Source organism: Sorex fumeus, unplaced genomic scaffold, assembly GCF_029834395.1.
Source record: "Sorex fumeus unplaced genomic scaffold, SorFum_2.1 ptg000029l, whole genome shotgun sequence".
Taxonomy (NCBI): domain Eukaryota; kingdom Metazoa; phylum Chordata; class Mammalia; order Eulipotyphla; family Soricidae; genus Sorex; species Sorex fumeus.
Genome location: NW_026606086.1, coordinates 8,564,281 through 8,584,919, shown reverse-complemented (window position 1 = coordinate 8,584,919; position 20,639 = coordinate 8,564,281). Strand labels below are relative to the sequence as shown.

The 20,639-nt window shown below is 46.8% G+C and overlaps 1 protein-coding gene across 1 annotated transcript in view; it reads left to right on the top strand.

The window, feature by feature from the left end:
- The window catches only part of MYO5C (myosin VC), a 104,746-nt gene that overhangs the window by 72,279 nt on the left and 11,828 nt on the right, over positions 1-20,639 (top strand). Inside the window, exons 26-34 of the mRNA XM_056115276.1 lie at positions 1,874-1,967; positions 2,521-2,584; positions 2,670-2,750; positions 3,872-4,052; positions 6,054-6,151; positions 6,900-6,959; positions 9,152-9,314; positions 16,133-16,220; positions 19,148-19,246. Coding sequence (XP_055971251.1) covers positions 1,874-1,967; positions 2,521-2,584; positions 2,670-2,750; positions 3,872-4,052; positions 6,054-6,151; positions 6,900-6,959; positions 9,152-9,314; positions 16,133-16,220; positions 19,148-19,246 — 928 coding nt within the window. The remainder of the gene's footprint in view (positions 1-1,873; positions 1,968-2,520; positions 2,585-2,669; positions 2,751-3,871; positions 4,053-6,053; positions 6,152-6,899; positions 6,960-9,151; positions 9,315-16,132; positions 16,221-19,147; positions 19,247-20,639) is intronic.

Sequence of the window (20,639 nt, the reverse complement as noted above, 5' to 3'; positions counted from 1 at the left end):
AAAATCACATGACTAGAGTAGAAGAGCTTTTCTAATGGGGGGGGGGGGGGGCAGGGAGTGTACCTCCGGCAGTGCCCAGGTACTCAGTGAGCACTCATAGTGGTGCCAGCACTTGAACCTGTGCCTCCTGCATACCAGATTATATGCTCAGCCCATTGAGCTACTTCTCCAACCCTAGAAAAGCTTTCGGAGTCACGTCAGGGTGACTTCTGAATTTCCTACCAGAGAATGCTCTTTAAACTCTAGGCTGGACTGTGGATCAGGAGGACTGAATATTTCCCTAACTGCCACTGTAGCAGTGACCCAAGGCTGGCGTCAGAGCTGAGAGTTGTGTCATCTGGCTACAATCTACATCTTGGGAAATCAAGCAGTTGTTCTGAAGCGTGTGATTCACGACCTCGGTGGGAGCCAGACCTATAGTCCAGACTCTGTTACGATATTTTAAAGAGATGAGTCTGATTCTCACAGAACATAGACTCAGCATAGACTCATCATTGTCCGCTTAGTTCCTGTCTTAGCTGCACACTCTGAGTGTGGCGTCAGCCTCCTTCTCCCAGCAGTCCTGAGGCTAAAAGTGCCTCTCTCGAGACTATGAAGGAGGGTCAGGTGACTAAACTTGGAACATTCACTGAGCCATTTAAGGAATTAGCCTGTGAGGACTGGTGGTCCACATCCTTCCCCGGTTTCCCACATGACCCTGATCACACCATGTAGCCTTTGTGCACATCAGTTGTCTGATCTTCTAAAGACCCACTTTTTGGCACTCACTTTGTAGGTCACGACAAGGATGGAGTTGTGTTGGCAAAGTGATTGATAACTGCAATTTTAACCTCCCTTCTCATCTCCCATAGGAACAGGCCCTCTAGCCCTGTTTTGGTTTTGCTTGGGGCCTACACCCAGAGATGCTCAGGGTGTACCCCTGGCTCTACAACTGAGGAGTTACTCCTGGCAGACTCAGGGAATCATATGGGGTCCTGGAGATGAAACCCAGTCAGCTGCATTCAAGGCAAATAACCTACCACTCAGGCCCCCTGTAACCATTTTTTAAATTTTTTTTATTTTTTAATTTTTATTAGTGAAACACCATGAGGTACAGTTGTAGACTTACAAATTTTTGTGCCTGGGTTTCAGTTATTCAATGATCAAGTACCCATCCCTCCACCAATGCCCATTTTCTACCACCACGGGTCCCAGTATCCCTCCCACCCCGTATCCCCCCATCCCACCCTGCCCCTCTAACCTTTTATACTAATAGAAAATGTCAAGGAGTTCGTTGCCTCAGTATACTCTAACTGTGGAAGCACAGCCTGTGATTATTACTCTGAGTTTATCCAGTAAAGAAGGCAGACACGGCCACTTCCCCACAACCTGCACCCCTAGTGGGTCCCGCAGAGCCCACTCCTGGACCCCCCAGGCTCATCCTGGTACTGCTGCACCTACAGGTAGACCTATCTGGGACCTGAACACACACACACACACACACACACACACACACACACACACTTGCCACCAGGCAGGAAGGTGTTGATTCCACATGCTTGTGTCCAAGATTCCTATGGTAAAGAGAAAGTATCTCCTGTGATTCTGTATCTCTCAGCTCTCCCTCTGCCACCAATTCTAGCTTGTAGTATTTATTTCTCTTTATATCATAGGGAAGCTAATGCTGTTTACACAATCAAAATTTATGAATAATCTAGTATTTCAAGGAAGGTAACTATACTATGAGGTCAAGCTGTCTGGACGGTGGTGGGCTTCAACCAGAATCTAGGAACCAACGGTTTGGCTGCCAGACGCATGATACTGTGATAACTTCCCCTTTGGTGGAAATCCTAACTGCTTTTTTTTTTTTCCCCTTCATCTGCTCCTGATTCAGACAGTCTCTGAGTTTGAAAAGGAGATAGAGCTGCTTCAGGCACAGAAGATAGATGTGGAGAAACACGTGCAAAACCAAAAGCGAGAAATGCGAGGTAACAAGATGTCACTGAATCCGCAGGGCACAGATTAAATGCATCATAGAGTCACGTCCAAGGAAATACGTGCTCTTGCTGGTGCAGGGCTGGTGGGTTTGCAGGTGGGTTGGTTGGATATGTGGTAGGTTGAGTAACTGATCACTGCAATGACTGTGAGTTTGTTCATTGACTGATTGCATGTGTTGATAGCTGATAAATTAGTTCGCCTATTGCTTATCCTGGCTAGCAGGATACCCCATGGAAACCTAAAAACATGGCCCTTGGGACCAGAGCAATAATATAATGGGTAGGGTTCTTGCCGTGCACACGGCTAACCCAGGTTTGTTGGCCAGCATCCCATATGGTCCATCAATCACTGCCAGAAATAATTCCTGAGTTCAGAGCAGGAGTAACCCCTGGGGTAATCCCTGAGTAACCCCTGAGCAATGCTGGGTGTGGCCCAAAGAAGGGTGAAAAAAAGCATGACCTTAAAAAGAGAGGGGATAAATCTTTCCAAAAGTATATTGGTAACAAAAATAATACTTTATACATCTTTGCATTTTCTTTTCAGAAAAGATGTCAGAAGTCACAAAGCAGCTTCTTGAGAGCTATGATATTGAAGACGTCAGAAGCAGGTGACCGTTTCTGCACGACCAGACCTTTGTAAGCATGTGATTCATTGAGAGAGATGGTGACTGTTTTATCCTCTTTGTTTTCCAGGCTCTCTGTGGAAGATTTGGAACATTTAAATGAGGACGGAGAACTTTGGTTTGCTTATGAAGGACTGAAGAAAGCAACGCGGTTAGAAACTCCCCATAGAGCTTTTATTCTCGGGGAGTGTGGGGCACACCCTGTGATGCTCAGGGACTACTCCTGCCTCTGCACTCAGGAATCACTCTGGCAGTGCTCAGAACATATGGGGTGCCGGGACTCGAACCCTAGTTGGCCATTGCAAGCAGCCCTACTGCTGTACTATGCTTTGGCCCCTACGGGACTCCTTGATCTTTCAGACATAGTGGCTTATAGAAAGCCAAAAGTTTAGCTTACAAATATGTAATAATATAAAGCAAGTTCTTGAATGATTTAATAATCACTGGAAGTTTAGAGAACAATGTTCTTAGAGGATTTATTGCTAGTTAATAAAATCCAAAAGCCTGTGGATAAAAATTGATTATACCCAAAAAGTTAGCCAATATTATTATAGGTATATAGATATGTTTAAGTTTTATAAGTTTGTTTTCATTTTTTATGCTAGAAAACTTTGGGTTTTGAAGTTTTATATTTGCAGCAAACTTGGACAGAAAACATGGTTTTCTCATACACCTGATATGCACAACCCCGCCAGGTCTCTCCCATCAAGGGCATGTCTGTCTACAGTCGAGGGCCTTGCACTAATTGTCACTGTCACCTAGAATCCAAAGCTTAGACACATCTTTACCATCGTTGTATTAAACAGGATAGTATTTAAATGACTGTACAAGTAATTTTAATAATGTCTAAAACAAAGTTTTCTGTCCTTGTCTGCTTATCAACACCACAACATGCTTCTTTACCCATGGGGAAGATTCACCATTCCCTGACCTGCCCTGACCCTTAAAGGGCGTGAAGCTGACGTATTTAGTGAGTGACTCCAAGCTGGGTTTAAAGCTTCGCAGCCACCACACGCTCGTAGTCACAGGACAATAAGGACCACATAGTTCATTTCTTTCTACTTGGGGGGCTAGAGAGCATCTGGGCCACAGACAGTGGAGCCCCGGTGCTGCTCTTGCCTCTGTTCTCGGTGTCGGTTCTCGTGTTGCTCAAAGGACCCTACATACTGCCAGGGATTGAACTGTGACAGCTGCCACAGGCAAGGCAAGTGCCTTGCACACTTGTACGTCTCGGCCAACCCACAGTTAACTTCCCGACTCCTCTTTCCACAGTGTCCTAGAGAGCCACTTCCAGTCCCAGAAGGACTGCTATGAAAAGGAGATTGAAGCGCTGAACTTTAAAGTGGTGCATCTGAGTCAAGAAATAAACCACCTCCAGAAATTATTCAGAGAAGAGAATGACATCAACGAAAGTATCCGTCATGAAGTGACCAGACTAACGTCAGAAAATATGGTAGGGTCTCAGGCATGGGCCGGGGCTGGATGTTATTCCAGGGAGATTTGTTAGTAGTGTAAAATTCTGTTAGCTGGAAGTAGCACTGCACTGTCCTCCCATTGTTCATCGATTTGCTTGAGTGGGCACCAGTAAGGTCTCCATTGTGAGAAACTTGTTGTTACTGTTTTTGGCATATTGAATACGCCACGGGGAACTTGCCAGGCTCTGCAGTGCAGGCGGGATACTCTTGGTAGTTTGCCGGGCTCTCCAAGAGAGACGGAGGAACTGAACCTGGGTTGGCCACATGCAGAGCAAACGCCCTACCTGCTGTGCTATCGCTCCAGCCCTCGTTGGAAGTAAAATGGTAAATATAAATTTTTCACAGACTAAAAAGAAAATTGACCAGAAGATAAAATTATAAAATCACTCCTGATTTGACAGGAGTGTGTATTCAGAAATCTGGCCCAGTGTATACATTCTGGTGTGTGTGTGTGTGTGTGTGTGTGTGTGTGTGTGTGTGTGTGTGTGCATATGTGCATGTGGCATATATGTATGTAGAGAAATGTAGCCTAATCAGATCAATCCCTGTATGTATTTATCTTGCCTTTTTAAGGAGTTCCCTCTTCTCTGATCACCATTCTTTTGTGCTTTGCCTTTTATTCTAACTCATGCACACTGTCTTGGAGAAATGCTCTAGGAATTGCCTTTTTCTGGGGGGAAAAAAATGTCTGAATGACCTGCCATTACTACCTCGTTCTTTGGGGGGTGTTGGCCAGACTTCTTACTGGTCTGTGATTTCTAACTAACCTCCCATTTTCTCTTCAGCCACCCATTTTCATCCTCATCCTGATTTTAGTTTCTTGGCAGCATTTAATGATGATCGTCCCTTCCTCTTGGGCCTTAATTGTTCTGTTGCTCTCAGAACACCACCCTAGGGCTTGGCCTCTCACCTCTCGGGCTGTTCTTTCTCAGCTTCCTTGCCATCTCCTATCTCCTGCCTAATCTGAGGGATCAAGAGTCTCCAGGCTGCTGACCCTGGGCACAGTGGACAGTGGGGACCATTGAGTCAAGGATTTTCCTATCTGTGCTTTGCTAGGTAAAAGTTTGACATTAATAGGGTTGGAGAGATAGCACAGCAGGTAGCGTGTTTGCCTTGCATGCGGCCGACCCGGGTTCGATTCCCAGCATCCCATACAATCCCCTGAGCACCACCAGGAGTAATTCCTGAGTGCAGAGCCAGGAGTTAACCCCTGTGCATGCCCGGTGTGACCCAATAAAGCAAAAACAAAACAAAACAAAAAACTTTGACATTATAAATGAGAGACTGGCAGTGAGCTCCAATTGAACCATCAATCAAATAAGTATTCTTCATATGAGTTTCAGAAACCCAGGTGTTTTTATTAATCTGAACCACTGAAAAGCTCCTTACTTACCTGAGGGCAGAGGCGGTTGACAGACATTAAAGACAGATACAACCACAGCACGTGCAGTCCGAGTTCAGCGGGTACAGCAAGGCTCCTTGGAAATGATTTTCCGGTTCCCCGGGACTGTGCCAAGTGGCCAGCTGCCATCTCCTCCTGTCGCCCCTTCCTCAGCCTTGCCTGGGCTGCCATCCACCGTCTCAGCACAACTCCTTTCTCTCGTAGGAGCCTGGCTCAGTGACACCAGGGGTGTGGCAGTGTGAGAACTGCATGCCCTGAGCCTGCTGGCGGTTCTTGGAACTGTGTAAGACCTTGAGGGGGGTGTCCATGAGGCCCGTCAGGCGAGTTTCCAGGCCAGGAGTACTCAGTGGTATCAGATATGTGTCCCAAAAGGTTAAAAATCTGGTGGATGTTGTGGTGTTGGAATGTTTTCTGCATGCAACCCTGCCATTATCAATATTGTAAATCACTGAGTCTAAAATAGTTGTTTTTTTGGGGGAAAAAAACTGGACAATGTTGTTTGCATCTGAGTTTTCAAGGTTTTCAAGGGCCTGAAGGAAGTATTTGAGACTCAAAACTTTCTCATCCTTCTCTAAAGATGATCCCGGACTTTAAGCAGCAAATTTCAGAACTGGAGAAACAAAAGCAAGATCTTGAGATTCGCCTGAACAAACAAAATGAAAAGGCAAAAGGTAAGTGAGCCTGACAGAAACATTGACCTGACCTACTTTTAAAAAACTGTTTCTTAGCACTGGAAATGGGGTGGGAAGGTCATTGTCCCCAGGGTGTCTCAGACCCCTCTCTCTGACATGCTGGAGAAATGGAGAAAATTGTGGGAGGGCCTTGGGGTGCCCGTGGGCCTGAAAGGGGCTGGCTTCCTCTGAGCACCATGAATTGTTCACAGTTAGGTAGGAATGGGAGTTCAGTGAGGCTTCATTTTCCAGTGTTTAAGGAAAAGTCAGAAATCCAGATCTTTATATTAAATAACACATTTGAAAATAATAGCTTAAAAGATACATATATCTAAATATCTATATATAGACATATATAAATATATATCTAAATATATATCTATATATAGTAGATAGATAGATAGATAGATAGATAGATAGATAGATAGATATTTGCTTTTTGGGTCATACCCAGCGATGCACAGGGCTTACTCCTAGCTCTGCACTCAGGAATCACTGCTAGCGGTGCTCATGTGGGATGCTGGGAATCATACCCGGGTCAGCCGCGTGCAAGGCAAATGCCCTACCGACTGTGCTATCACTCCAGCCCCTTAAAAGATATTTTTAAACCTTGTTTTGGCTACATAACTTCCAGTCTTTAGCTGAATACAGAGATTCTAGGGATGGTTGATGACTGCAAATAGAGCCGAAAGCAAATCAGAGTGCCATGATCTCTCCCAGAAAATCCTAACAGTCCTTCTTCTTATAGAAAGACTGGAAGAATTACGCCATCAGCTGAGTCACAGTAAAGAAGAGGAAGGAGCACTGAGAAAGTAAGTGCTGAGTGTCTGTCCCTCTGGTCTGCCCTGAAGTTATGGGAGATCGAAAGATCCTGTGGGGCCAAAGAGTCCAGGAGCTAATTAAGGTGGACGAGTTATCACTATTGAAATGGGAGAGGAGAGAGAGATCTGTGAACACACACACACACACACACACACACACACACACACACACACACACCACTCTGGGAGAATGCTCAGGAAGTGAAACATCGTTTGCCATAGAGAGAGTGAGTAGGTGACCTCGGCATGAACTATGAGGGACAAAGGCAGACCCAACCCTGCTGTGTTCCCCTTACACCCTTGGAATATTGTACCATACATACCAACTAGCTATCCCCCCCCCAAAAAAAAGTAAAGAAAAAAATGTGCAAGAAAGAACATATTTTCTCTTAGCAGGTGATTTAGTTGGGCTAAAATTAGAAAGGCCGTGCTGATAGAGAGGCGTTGCTAAGCATTGCCTTGGGCTTCTATCCTGGCCATCCCTGATGAACCCTGTGAGAAAAAATGTTCAGTTTTCTGCTAGTTCCTCAATATTTAATTTTATTTATTTTTGGGTTTGGGGGCCACAGCCAACAATGTTTAGGCATATACCTGACTCTCTGCTCAGGGATCGCTCCTGGATCGCACTGTAGCACTGTACTCCCGTTGTTCATCAATTTGCTCGAGTGGGCACCAGTAACCTCTCCATTGTGAGACTTGTTGTTACTGTGTTTGTCATATCGAATATGCCATGGGGAGCTTGCCAGGCTCTGCCATGCGGGTGGGATACTCTCAGTAGCTTGCCGGGATCTCCGAGAGGGACGGAGGAATCGAACCCCGCCCTACCCGCTGTGCTGTCACTCCAGCCCCCTGGAGGGATACAGGGGAGAGCCAGGGCTGGACACAGGCCAGGCAGTCACCCTCTCTGCTGTGCTATCACTCCTCCAAGATACATAATTGTAAGAGCTGTGGATAGGCAGTTTATATCCTAGTGGACATTTTTAGTGCTGTAACTCTGTTGGTTACACTGAGGCAAAAAGAGGGCCCACAAAATAAGGAAAGTTATGCAATGTCATTTTGCAGGTTTTTGATGGACTCTCTGCAGTTTTCTCTCTGTTGATGACTTTTTGAAATATCTGCTCCCTGGTCTCTCTCATTAAAAAAAAAAAAAGGAACAGCACTCCCATTATAGCCCAGTGATACCACTTTTGGGTATCTATCCCCAAAACACAAAAACATTAATTCTCAAGAATATATGCACACCTGTGTTCATCACCACATTCAGCATGAACAATTACCAAGGTATGGAAGTGGGCTGGAGCAATAGTACAGCAAGTAGGGCATTTGCCTTGCACACAGCTACCCAGGGTTTGATCCCCGGCATCCCATATGGTCTCCTAAGACACCAGGAGTAATTCCTAAGTGCAGAGCCAGGAATAATCCCTGAGCATTGCCAGGCATCCCCCCCACAACCAAAAATAAAAAGTGTCCAACTATGGATGAGTCCATGGTGGTGGTGTATATACACAGTGGAAGAGTCTACACTCCAAGAAAGACCAAGACCAGGCAGTTTGCAGCAACATGGATGAACTAGAGGATCTCACACTAATAAAAGGGAGAAGAAAGGGACAGATACAGAACAATCCCTTTCCTGCGGGGACTTGGAGATACACCTCGAGGGAGCAATAAAGGGCCGAAGGCAGCACAATGGGAGAGCTGACCCACACAGCTGAGGTGCAGGGGAGGGGTTGGAAGAGGCGAGCACTGGGCGTTGGGGTCCCTGGGGGAGGGAGGTGGGAACAGTGGTGGCAGGTGTGGTGTTGGGATTACGGACATGGGAAACCATCCTTACCAGTACGCGAATCATAGAACATCAGTGGCTTTTTTTTTATATCAGTAGAGTGAGATGTCTGCTCTGTGAGCTATTAACGAGAGAGGAGATCGTTGGGCTTTTGACTGCGGGGCAGGACTAGGGGCAGGAAGGATATGGTAGGCAGATCAAGAATCTAGTCGGGCTAAGGAGACAAGTCGTCTTGGGCATCCCCCTCCCACCATGTCTCCCCTTCAAGGCTTCTTTTCTCCCAGTGTGAGGACTCCGTTGTCTGAGTACTCGGTTGGCCAGAGTATTCTCTGTCTCTGGAAGCGTCAGTGCTTGCTCCATGGTTGCCAGACTATGACCAACATTTCTTCTGTCCTTTTCTCAGGACCACAGAAGCCCCGTGTGAATCCCAGACAGGAGAGAAAGAAAAACTGGTGAGGAAGAGCCAAGAAGCGCAAGAGGCTAGCCAGCACTTAGACTGCGAGACAGAGAGAGAAGTGGAGAAGGGTTTCCGGCAGGAAGCCTCTCATCTCACTGTGGAAAACAGGGTAAGAAGCATCTAAGCACCAGGTGGGTGACGGCAGCCTGTCGGCAGGATCTCTCCCACAGAGAGACCCTCAGCATGATCTCTCCTGCAGAGACCTCTCTGGACCGAACGTCCCTTTCCGCAGAGCACGTTTCTTGGCTTCTTAAGACAGGAAGTCTGATGGGGCTGAAGTGATAGCACAGCGGGTAGGGCATTTGCCTTGCACCGATCTGGGTTCGATTCCCAGCATCCTATACGGTCCCCCGAGCACCACCAGGAGTAATTCCTAAATGCAGAGCCAGGAATAACCCCGGTGCATTGCTGGGAGTGACCAAAAAAGGGGGGGAAAAAAAGGGAAGTCTGAGGCTGCCGCCCACTAGAGGGAGCTTTGGGTCCTCCATGGGCAACACCAGGCCCAAATATGGGGAGGACAGCTGGAGAGGTGACCCAGGGAGCCTTCTTCCCGCCCCCCAAGTGCTCAAACACAGACCCCACAGAGAAGAAAGGCTGAGTCCAGAGCCTGGGCGCCCCATTTCAGGCTTGTGTTTTCTTATGAGGGGAGAAAATTTTCAAACATTTCCCCCTCCCTTTTTTTTTCAAAGATTTTTGTCAACTTTTTTTTTTTGGTGGAGGGAATACTGAAAACTCTTTAATAATAGTCAATATGTTCTGTGGATGGCGATAGTAGATGAAAAACTTTAGAATCTGACCATCTTTATCACAGCGTTAATGCCTTTGTCAAAAAAAAAGGTTCTCTCTGTGTCACTTCTCAGCAGTTCTCCTTTCTGACAGGAAGAAGTGGGGTCACACCCATGGTGCTTCCTCATGTGGCCCCCTCATGCAGTGCAGGGATCAAGCCTGGGTCCGCCACATGCAGGCCAGGGTCTCGCCTCTTGCTCTCTCAGCTTCTTTCCCAACAATTCTCTTGAAATTTTACCTGTGTGAAACCCACAAGATTGAGGAACGCTGAAGCGACCGTGGGGCCTTCCCAAGAGCTGGGATGCTGAGGCCACTCCCCAGGAGAGCCTTGTCGGAGACAGTGACCAGGACAGGCCTCACCAGGGCTCTCCAGTGGCCAGGTTGGGGCGCCCCAGGCCCCATTCCACAGTGTTCCCCGTGGCCCTCCCGTATCCTCTCTCTCAGGAAAGATAAGGCCATGCTTGCCTGTCAGGATGTCACACTCGGAAGGATAAGTGTATCTAAAAAGAGGAATCCAGGGACTGGAGCGATAGCACAGTGGCTAGGGCGTTTGCCTTACATGCGGCTGACCCAGGTTCGATTCCCAGCATCCCATATGGTTCCCCAGCACCGCCAGGAGTAATTCCTGAGTGCAGAACCAGGAGTAACCCCTGTGCATCGCTGGGTGTGACCCAAAAAAAAGCAAAAAATAAATAAATAAATAAAAATAAAAAGAGGAATCCATAGGAAGTAACAGATTCTCTTCAGGGGCTCCAGATGGTGCCATCTGCTGATGGGAGGGGATAGTAACTACAGGAGCAGACCATCTGCCAGGCTGGATAATCCTGTGTGTGTGTGTGTATGTGTGTGTGTGTCGTGTGTGTGTGTCTGTGTCTGTGTCTATAGTAGGGCTCCCCCTCAGCAACTGGGGCCCTGAGGGTATCGTTAGGGCCATGTGGATATGGCAGGTCTTGTCCCACTGGCTCTGAGTGGAGCGTGTGGCTGTAAGTATCTGAGTGGTGTGGACTGTTTCCCTCTTGGAGCAGTAAGGCACCTCTCGTGCTCTTCCAATGCCCCTGTGTGTTCTCAGGGCCTGAGCTGGGCAGAACGGGGACAGCCATGTTCATCCCGGCCAGCTGCAGGCTGTTCTCTGTGTCTGTGACTTCCACTTTCTTCAGTTTATCCAGCTACAGCTCAAAATGGCCTTCTCCATAGCTAGTCCTACAGCGGCTGCTTCTGTGCAGGATGGTTTGTTTTTCTGTCGTTGTCCTCTACATTAGAGTTTCTCAACTGGGGGCAATATAGTCCCTCTCTGCCCCTAGGATATCCTAAGGGACTACAGATAAAACCAGATAAACGGGGGCCATGGCTTGAAACTAGGGGCTGGATGGTCTGGGGGCCAGATGGTAGGATGTGGGACCGCGGAAAAGAAACAGGGTAATGAGGAGGGTCGTAGCTAGAGAAAGGCTCAGAAACACTAATGTCAATAACACAGTATAACAACTGGATGCATGACATTGACATTGCATTAGGTCGCATAAGCAATCTGAAGATTCTCAGAGTACATAGAAGTTAATCTGTGGATAGTCTGGAATATTCTGGAATATTCCTGAGCCTTCTTGGATTTTGCTGTCCTCAAGGATCTCCAAATCAATCCTGCAGGGTTCTGAAGCATAACTATATTCTTGGACCAGTGTTATGGGGAATGTGCAACCAGAAATTTAATTTCCTCATGTTAGGTGTGGACTGTGCCCACGAATGATACCTGACTGTGCTGGTTGCCTAGACCAGATAACAAATGCCCACAAACACATCAGCCTCACACAACAGGAATGTGGCCTTCGTGGCTGTGGCCGCCCAGAAGTCCCAACTCGGACTTGGCAGATCTCCCTTCCCCACCGTCTCCTGGAGAGAGTCGCCCCTTGCCGCTCACAGCGCCTGGCACTCTCGGGCTGTGTACATCCAACCCGGCCCTCAGCTCTGCCGAGTCACGCGGCAGCCGTCTGTGTGTCTCTGTGTTCTTCTCTTCTCACCTAGAGACAGTCTCATTGGGATTAGGGCTGTCACACCCAAACACAGTCACAGTGGAGTAGCCCAAATGGACATCAGTTTCAAGGGGGAGTTGTTTAACCCACTACCTGGTCCGCTGAGTGCATGGAAAATCCCCATTAATTAAATGCTTAATGTAGTGATTATCTCACTGTCAAAATTAAGATTAGATGTTGGGAGGAGTGGCTAGAGAGATAGCACAGCGGGTAGAGCACTGGCCTTGCACGCAGCCAACCCAGGCTTAATCCCTGGCATCCTAGTTGCTCCCTCAAGCCCTGCCAGGAGTTCAGAGCCAGGAGTAAGTCCTGAGCATCACTGGGTGTGACCCCAAAACAAAGCATATGTGTCCTTCCCCAAAAAATGGATATTGAGGCCAAAAGATAAAAGAACATTTAAAGCACAAACCTTTCCTGCACCCCGCACCATGTGAACGGTCACCAGGGATGCCCCAGAGAACCCCAGCATCACTGGGGTCTGGGTGGCCCCAGCGTCCCTGGACCTGAGCACCATCATGTTCCCGGGCCCTTGCAGCGAACCAACTTCCTAAATGACCAAGGATGCCCTGTGGGGCCTTCCAGACTCATGAGCTCTGCGAGGTCGCCCCCAAATTAGATATCATCGGTGTTTAGTATCTGAACCTCACTCAGCAGTGCATGCGCTGGGGTCACTGCTGGCTCTGTGTTCGGGGGTCACTCCTGGCCACACTCTGGGACCATGTGGAGCCAGGGCCTAGACTGGGGTAAGCCACACGTAAGGCAAATGGCTTACGCCCTCTACTATCTCTTTTCCGTTAAATATTATTCGACTTTTCAAATAATCAAGATTTTGTTGTGCTGGGGAGAACATCTTGAAATGGGCACTGTCATTCATGGTTTCCATAAATTGATGTAAACTCTCTTGGGGGTGATTTGGAAACAAATAACAGAACTTTGAAAGCTCATTCTCAGGACCAGAGAGAGAGAGTACAGTGAGCAGAGCATTTGCCTTGCACGTGGGCTACCCAGATGCAATTCTTGGCATCCCATATGACCCCACAAACCCTGTCAGGAGTGATTCCTGAGTGAGGAGCCAGGAGTAACCCTAGAACACCACTGGGTGTGGCCCCCAAACAAAACAAAAACAAAAAAACAAACACATTCCCTTAAGATTTAAGCCTAAGTAAGAAATCAGATATGTGAACAAAATATTTTGTCCAGAGTGTTCAGCAAAATGTCATTAGTTACAGCAAAAATAAAATAAATATTCAATAAGAGTGTGTAGGTTCAGGGGATTGCCCTGCCACAGAGACAGGGGGGATGGGGGGATGGGGGTGGGAGGGATATTATCCATGGTGGTGGAAAATGGGCACTGGTGGAGGGATGGGTATCTGATCATTGTATAATTGAAACCAAAGCACAAAAAATTGTAAATCTACAACTTTAAAAAAAAATAAAATAAAGGGAAAAAAAAGAGTGTGTAGGTTATTATAGCATGTGACTTGGCTGTAAAAATGACTAAATATTTGGGTATATTGTCATGGCATGAAAAAATACCTGCAATATAATTAGAAAAAAAATAGGTTTTTTTTGTTCTTTTTTTTTTTTTGCTTTTTGGGTCACACCCGGCGATGCTCAGGGATTACTCCTGGCTCATGCACTCAGGAATTGCTCCTGGCGGTGCTCAGGGGACCATATGGGGTGCTGGGAATCGAACCTGTGTCGGTCATGTTGGCTGTGTGCAAGGCAAATGCCCTACCCGCTGTGCTATCACTCCAGCCCAAAAAAATAGAGGTTTTAAATCTTCACATAGTTAGAACCCAGTTTTATAAAGTGTGTTTTATCATATTAGAAAAGAAAATGAAATGAATCAAAATGTGAATGGTGGTTTCTTCCAGGCTCTAGAGTAACGGGTGACTTGTTTATTAGTAGACGTGTTGTTATAAGACTGGCTTAAGTCAGAGCACTGTGTCACACGTGCCCCTGGAAGATCTGGTGACATTCCTGACGTGCATAGTTGGGCTCAGAACAGCAGCAAGTGAGAGAAGGCCCTAGAGTAGTAACCCCGGAATCTACCTGGGACACCCCCAGTCCCAGAGTTTATACAGCTGCTGTAACAGCTTAGGGAGAATGACTGGCTCCGAGAAGACTGGTTTTATGTCATTTTATGTCTTATATTTTGAGAACCTAAATATTTTAGACCCTTTTTTAGAAAATATTTATAAACATCCAGTACCCTCCTATTCTTGACCAAATTAAATCTGAGCAAGGCCAGTCAGTACCAAAAAGGGAAGGCAAAGACAGGTCCCAAAACTGAAGCTTCTCCAGTTCCAACTTCTGACATGCAGAGAACCCACTTTTGCACATTTTTCAAATGTTTTGATTCTCCATAACTGACAAGACTTCACTATGAAAAATTTATCAGTGTGGTCATGGTTACGGTCCTCTCGTTGTTCATCGATTTGCTCGAGCGGGCCCAGTAACGTCTCCATCATGAGACCTGTTGTTACTGTGTTTGGTATATGGAGTACATCACGGGTAGCTTGCCAGGCTCTGCCGTGCGGGCGAGATACTCTTGGTAGCTTGCCAGGCTCTCTGAGAGGAGCGGAGGAATCGAACTCGGGTCGGCCATGTTGGCTGCATGCAAGGCAAACGCCCTACCGCTGTGCTATATCAGTGTGGTATGTATAGTTAAAGTATGACATGTCACATGATAGAATATTATTTAGCCACAAAAATGGAATGAAGTACTGACACCGGCTGTATATAGCATGGGAGAGCCTTGAAAACATTTAAGTGAAAGAAAGCAGCCTCAAAAAATACATCTTGTATAATTCTACTTACATTAGATATCCAAAATAGGCAAATATATAGAATGGAAGGTAACTAAGTAGTTGCTGAAGTTGGGAAGGTAATACGGCTGAAACGGGTTCCTTTTTTCATGTGATGAAATGTTGTGATGAAGTTAGTATTGGTAATGGTTGCACAACTGACCATACTAAAGCCTATTTAATTATACCTTTAAACTTATATGTGAACTGTATGTGAGTTACAGGGCTGGAGCCATAGCACAGCGGTAAGGTGTTTGCCTTGCATGCAGCCAACATGGCCGACCCGAGTTCGATTCCTCTGCCCCTCTCGGAGAGCCCAGCAAGCTACCGAGAGTATCTCGCCTGCACGGCAGAGCCTGGCAAGCTACCCATGATGTATTCTACATGCCAAACACAGTAACAACAAAGTCTCCAATGGAGATGTTACTGGGCCCGCTCGAGCAAATCGATGAATAACGGGAGGACAGTAACAGTGATGTGAGTTACAGATCAATTTTTTTTCATTTTCATTTCATCATCCTGTTAATCGTCGATTGCCTCGAGCAGGCCCCAGTAACGTCTCTTTCATCCTAGCCCTGAGATTATATTCACGGCTCTTTAGGAGAATGAGACCCATCATTGTTACTGGTATTTGGCACATTTGGTACGCCACGGGGAGTTTGCCAGACTCTGCCCTGTGGGCAGGCTACATTCGATAGCCTGCAAGTTTGTCCAAAGTAGGAATGAGATAATAAGATGTCATAATAAAAAATTTTGATAAGATGTTGCGCGGCCGCATTTGCGGCCGCGCGGTTCCAGGATCTGGATTTTATAGTCTCTGAGTCTTGGCCGCTGATGGGATTACACGGCGCCAGGGGGCCAGGTGGTGGGTGTGACCCCCGCCTGCTGGAATTTGGAGGATCTGGATGGAAGATGCTCGACTCCAATCCGAGTAGGCTTGGAGGTCTCGGCCCCGGAACCCGCGTGGCTTTGTCCCTCTGCCAGTACCTTCATGTGTGCGGAGAGTGGTCTCAGCATGGTGGTGGCTGGTCCTGGAGGTCTTCGGCTGCCGGAGCCCCGGTCGAGGCGGGGAGGAAAGCTCAACCCGTTCCCCTCCAAGGGGTCCCGGCGAGGAACACCCAGGCGCGGGGGCAAAAGACTGCACTGTTCTCGTCCGGGATCTGGATTTTATAGTCTCTGAGTCTTGGCCGCTGATGGGATTACACGGCGCCAGGGGGCCAGGTGGTGGGTGTGACCAGATCAATAACTTACTGAAAATAGAAAAAGATGCTTCTAAACAAATGCTTTTATTTTCTTTGATTTTTTAGGATCTTGAAGAAGAGTTAGATATGAAGGATAGAGTGATTAAAAAGCTACAAGATCAAGTCAAGACTCTAACCAAGACAATTGAAAAAGGTAGGGGGGAAAAATTCACCTCATAAGGTCAATATGCATCAAAATATTTATTTCCTGATATTGTTCAAAGTCTTTGAAACACAAAGGAATCCCCACTGAAGGCAAGAACCTTTCCAATGCCTTATTGCTAGAATGACTGAACTACTCTTTCTTTATTAGGCCATCCAAAATTCACCTCCAGTTCCACTATTCTTTCTTCATCTTTCTCTTTTCTTGCATCTCCTCTTCTTTTGTATTACCACCTCAGTTCAATGCATACAGAATAGAATAGATGTTTCCTTTCCAACAATTATTCTCATTTAACAAATAACAGCCCTCCCCTCCCCCCGGCACCATAACACTTAACAACATTTAAGTTGTTAAGAACAACATTAAGCACAGTTTCTGAGACTCAGGAATCTAGGAGTGGGCTAGCTGAGCATTTCTGGTTGAATTGCATCAGATCATCAGCAGAGACATAATTATCCAGAGACTCAACTGAGGCTGGAGTACAGGCTTCCCGTCTCACTCCCTTGGGCTGCTGGCATAAATACTCACTAAGAGGCTTTAGCTTCCATGATCTCTACAAACAACATGTCTGGGCACAGATTACTACTGTTGTATGAAATCCTCCATCAAGTATTTCTGCTTTATTTATTGTTCTTAGTGGTTCGGATAAAATTTACCAATCTTAACATAAAGCATGTATGTTTGTTGCTAGTTGAACCTTCTACTAGCAACCTTCCTTAACTTCTACCAGTTAAGGAAACATCAGGTGATTGTTTTCACTTAACGAACTCAGAAGACTTCTGTGCTCCTTCCCCATCTCATTTGCTGTGCTCCTCCTAGGCCATCAGTATTGTGGAATTTGAAGGTCTCCTGTGGCCCCTTTTGGGAGCTATCGAGCGGAACGATTGGTGTCTCTTAACACCAACGATGAAGCTGTCTCTTGACTCCAGTCAGGAAGCTGTGAAATTGGGTCATTTGTATGTCAGAGGCTGCGACTGCTGGGACTTCCAGTGGCATGGGGCTGGGGGAGAGGCTGCCCGCCCCAACTCCAAGAAGACTCCACAGTTTTCAGCCTGAAGACTAGTGTACCTGGAGTCTCATTGGCTTGGCATCTCTTCTGAGAGTAGTCGTCCAAAAATGTTTTTACTGGATGAATATCCAAATGTCAGCAAGGCTGTGTTCCTTGGGGAATCTTCCCCAGCTTCCAGAGGCTGCCCGCATGCCTTGGGTTGCAGGTCCTTCTGTTCTTCCCAATTCAGCAGTTTAGCACCTTCAAAATCATCCCGAATCTCAGTCCTTTGCTCTGTCCCCTCGTGTCTTCTTGGAGTGGATGTGAACTTTCGAGACTTTGCCGCTATAATTAAGGATCTTGAGATTGGGAAGTTCTCTTGGATTATCCGAGTCAACACAATGTAATTACAAAGGGGTTTTTTTTAAGAGAGAGGCAGGAGTTTCTAGGTGGGAGAAGGGATAGGAAACATAAGCAGAGAAAGAAGAGGAGCAGTAACAATAGCAGCTGAGGGAGAGTGATGTGGCCACAGGCCAGCAAATATGGACAATTGCTAAAAGCTAAAAAAGGCAAGAAATAGATTCTACTGTGGCGCCTCTGGAAAGAACACAGCTCTGCTGACATTTGGATATTAGCCTTGATTTTAGCCCTGTAAGATTTATTTCAATCTTTTAACCTCCAGAACTTTAAGGTAAAAGAATTGTGAGCTGTTCTTTTTTTTTTCCCATACATTTTCTTCATTTAATAATAGGTGATTTGGGGCTGGAGCAATAGCACAGCGGGTAGGCCATTTGCCTTGCATGTGGCATGTGGCCGACCCGGGTTTGATTCCCAGCATCTCATATGGTCCCCGAGCACCGCCAGGAGTTATTCCTGAGTGTATGAGCCAGGAATAACCTCTGTGCATCACTGGGTGTGACCCAAAAAGCAAAAGACAAAATAATAATAGATGATTTTAATTTCCACTTAAGATTTGTGTTAGTGGGGGCTGGAGAGATAGTACAGGCGTTAAGGTCACATTGTCTGCATGCAGCCAACCTGAGTTCAATCCCTGGCATCCCACATTATCCCCTGAGTACCTGCAGGAGTGGTCCCTGAGCACAAATCCTGAGTACTGCTGGATGTGACACAAACCTCTCCATCCCTTCCTGCAATAAAAAATAATAATAATAGTAATAAAATAATTGTTTCATCTTAAGCCATTACATTTAGTGTTAATAGATCACAGCATATAGAAAATGAATGAAGTCCTTTTGTATCACAGCTCAGTATTTTACCCAATGTTTTGTGCCTCTTTCTTTCTTAACTGTAGTATTGACATCAGGACACATGACACAGTAGCATTTTTTATTTGGCTTTTTTTGTTTATTTTTTGTTTTACTTTTGGGTCACATCTGGCAGTGCTCAGGGCTTTTTCCTGGTTCTGTCCTGGAGGGGCTCAGGAGATCATCTGGGGTGATCAAACCCAGTTTGTCCACGTACAAGGCAAACACCCTGTCCGCAGTTTAACATTTCAGCTCAAAGAGTTACAAGTGTGATTACTTTCCTGTCCCTACTGTGCCCAATACATACGAGACTCTCTTAAGGATTTCTTTCTTTAATTCTTTCCTTCCTCTGGTCCAGATATTGAACCCAGGGCCTCACACATGTCGGCATGTACTTGCATTCTACTTCTGAGACACATTCCCAGATCATAAGGATTCTTCAAAGGATAACTGAGTCCTTTCAGCGGCAGTTACATTCAAAGATATATTTCCAGATAATAGCCCTGAGGATTCAATAAGTCTATCCAAAGCCAGGAGTCCATACACAAACCAACCAGAATAGGGTGGGAGCCAAAAAAGGAAAGAAACCAGGCAGGGTGATGTTGCTGAATGGCCTGTGGAAATGGTTTTCATCTCTGTAGCTAATCTTTTGCTTCTGTCTACAGCCAATAACGTGTATTTGCCGTCAGAATGCAAGGAGTACCTGGGAATGCTGGAATACAGGAGAGAAGATGAGGCCAAACTCATTCAGAATCTCATCCTCGGTAGTGAGACCTTGACTTTTGCTATGGTTTTGGTCACTTGAACACCGGTCAGTGTCACAGTCCTGGGCAAGGGCCATCTCTTGTCTTCCTCTACTGTTTCTTCATAAAGCCTGAACATCACGGCCTCAGCACTACTGACCAGTCTATTGCCATTGTGGGAACTGTGCACTGTAGGATGCTCAGCAGTGTCCTGGGCTTCTGCCCCACAGAAGCCAGTAGCGACCCCTAGTCATGGCGATAACAAATGTCTCTGGCTGGGGCTGGAGAGATAGTACAGTGGGTAAGGCGCTTGCCTGGCACACGGCCAATCTGGGTTTGGTTCCAGCATCCCATAAGACCTCCCTAAACTCGGCCAGGACCAATCCCTGAGCTCAGAACCAAGGACTAAATCCTGAGCACTGACAGGTTTGTCCCAAAACAAAACGAAACAAAACAAAACAAAACAAAAAAACAATAATAAAGTCTCTGGCTGAGATCGTGTTCCACCTTCACCATAGAGACAGCAGTGGGGAGGCATGAAACTAGGGTCCCCAGGTATCCCCAATGTGCCCTGGTGGCCAATGTTTGCCTTCTCCAGGGCATTGCCCAGGACCCAAAAGACAGCTCCATGCCTTGGAGCACTTGCTGAGGCCGTGCCTGAGTGTATCCTGGCCACTCCGAGCTCTCCTGTTCTGATTTCCTGTGAGAAAGCGCCTGGGGGGGGAGTCCGAGGCTGTGTCGAGCAGGCATAAGACTGCAAGCTTTGGCCCTCCCTTACTGTCATACGGGCCAGAGAGTGCTGGCAGCGTCGTGCTCTGGGGTCCCTGTAGAGAGAAACAAGGAACATTGCCCTTTCCTTCCCGGATTCCACCAGCAGGTCAGCAGGAAGACAGTGCGAGGGACTGGAACAGCACCACAGCGGTAGATGCTGGCCTCACATGCAGCCAGCCCGGATTGGATTCCAGGCATCCCACAGGGTCGCCCAAGCACCACCAAGAGTGGTTCCTAACTGTAGAGCCGGGGTGACCCCTGAGCATTGTCAGGTGTGGCCCAAAAACAAAATAATAAAGAAGACAGTTCAGTTGTGTGGAGCCATTTCTTAAGTAACTGTGGCTCTTGACTGATTTCTGCAAAGCAGTTTCTTCATTGGCATTGCAATAGGAGCTTCCCAGAAACTGTTATTTGTATGTTCAAGAGCATACATCTTTGTTGTTTTTTTTTTTTTGAGTGGGGGGAGGGTGTCACACCCGGCAATGCACAGGAGTTACTCCTGTCTCTTCACTGAGGAATTAACCCTGGCTGTACTCAGGGGACCATATGGGATGCTGGGAATCAAACCCGGGTTGGCTGCATGTAGGGCAAATGCTCTCCCCGCTGTGCTATCGCTCCAGCCCCAAGAGCAGACATCTTTAAA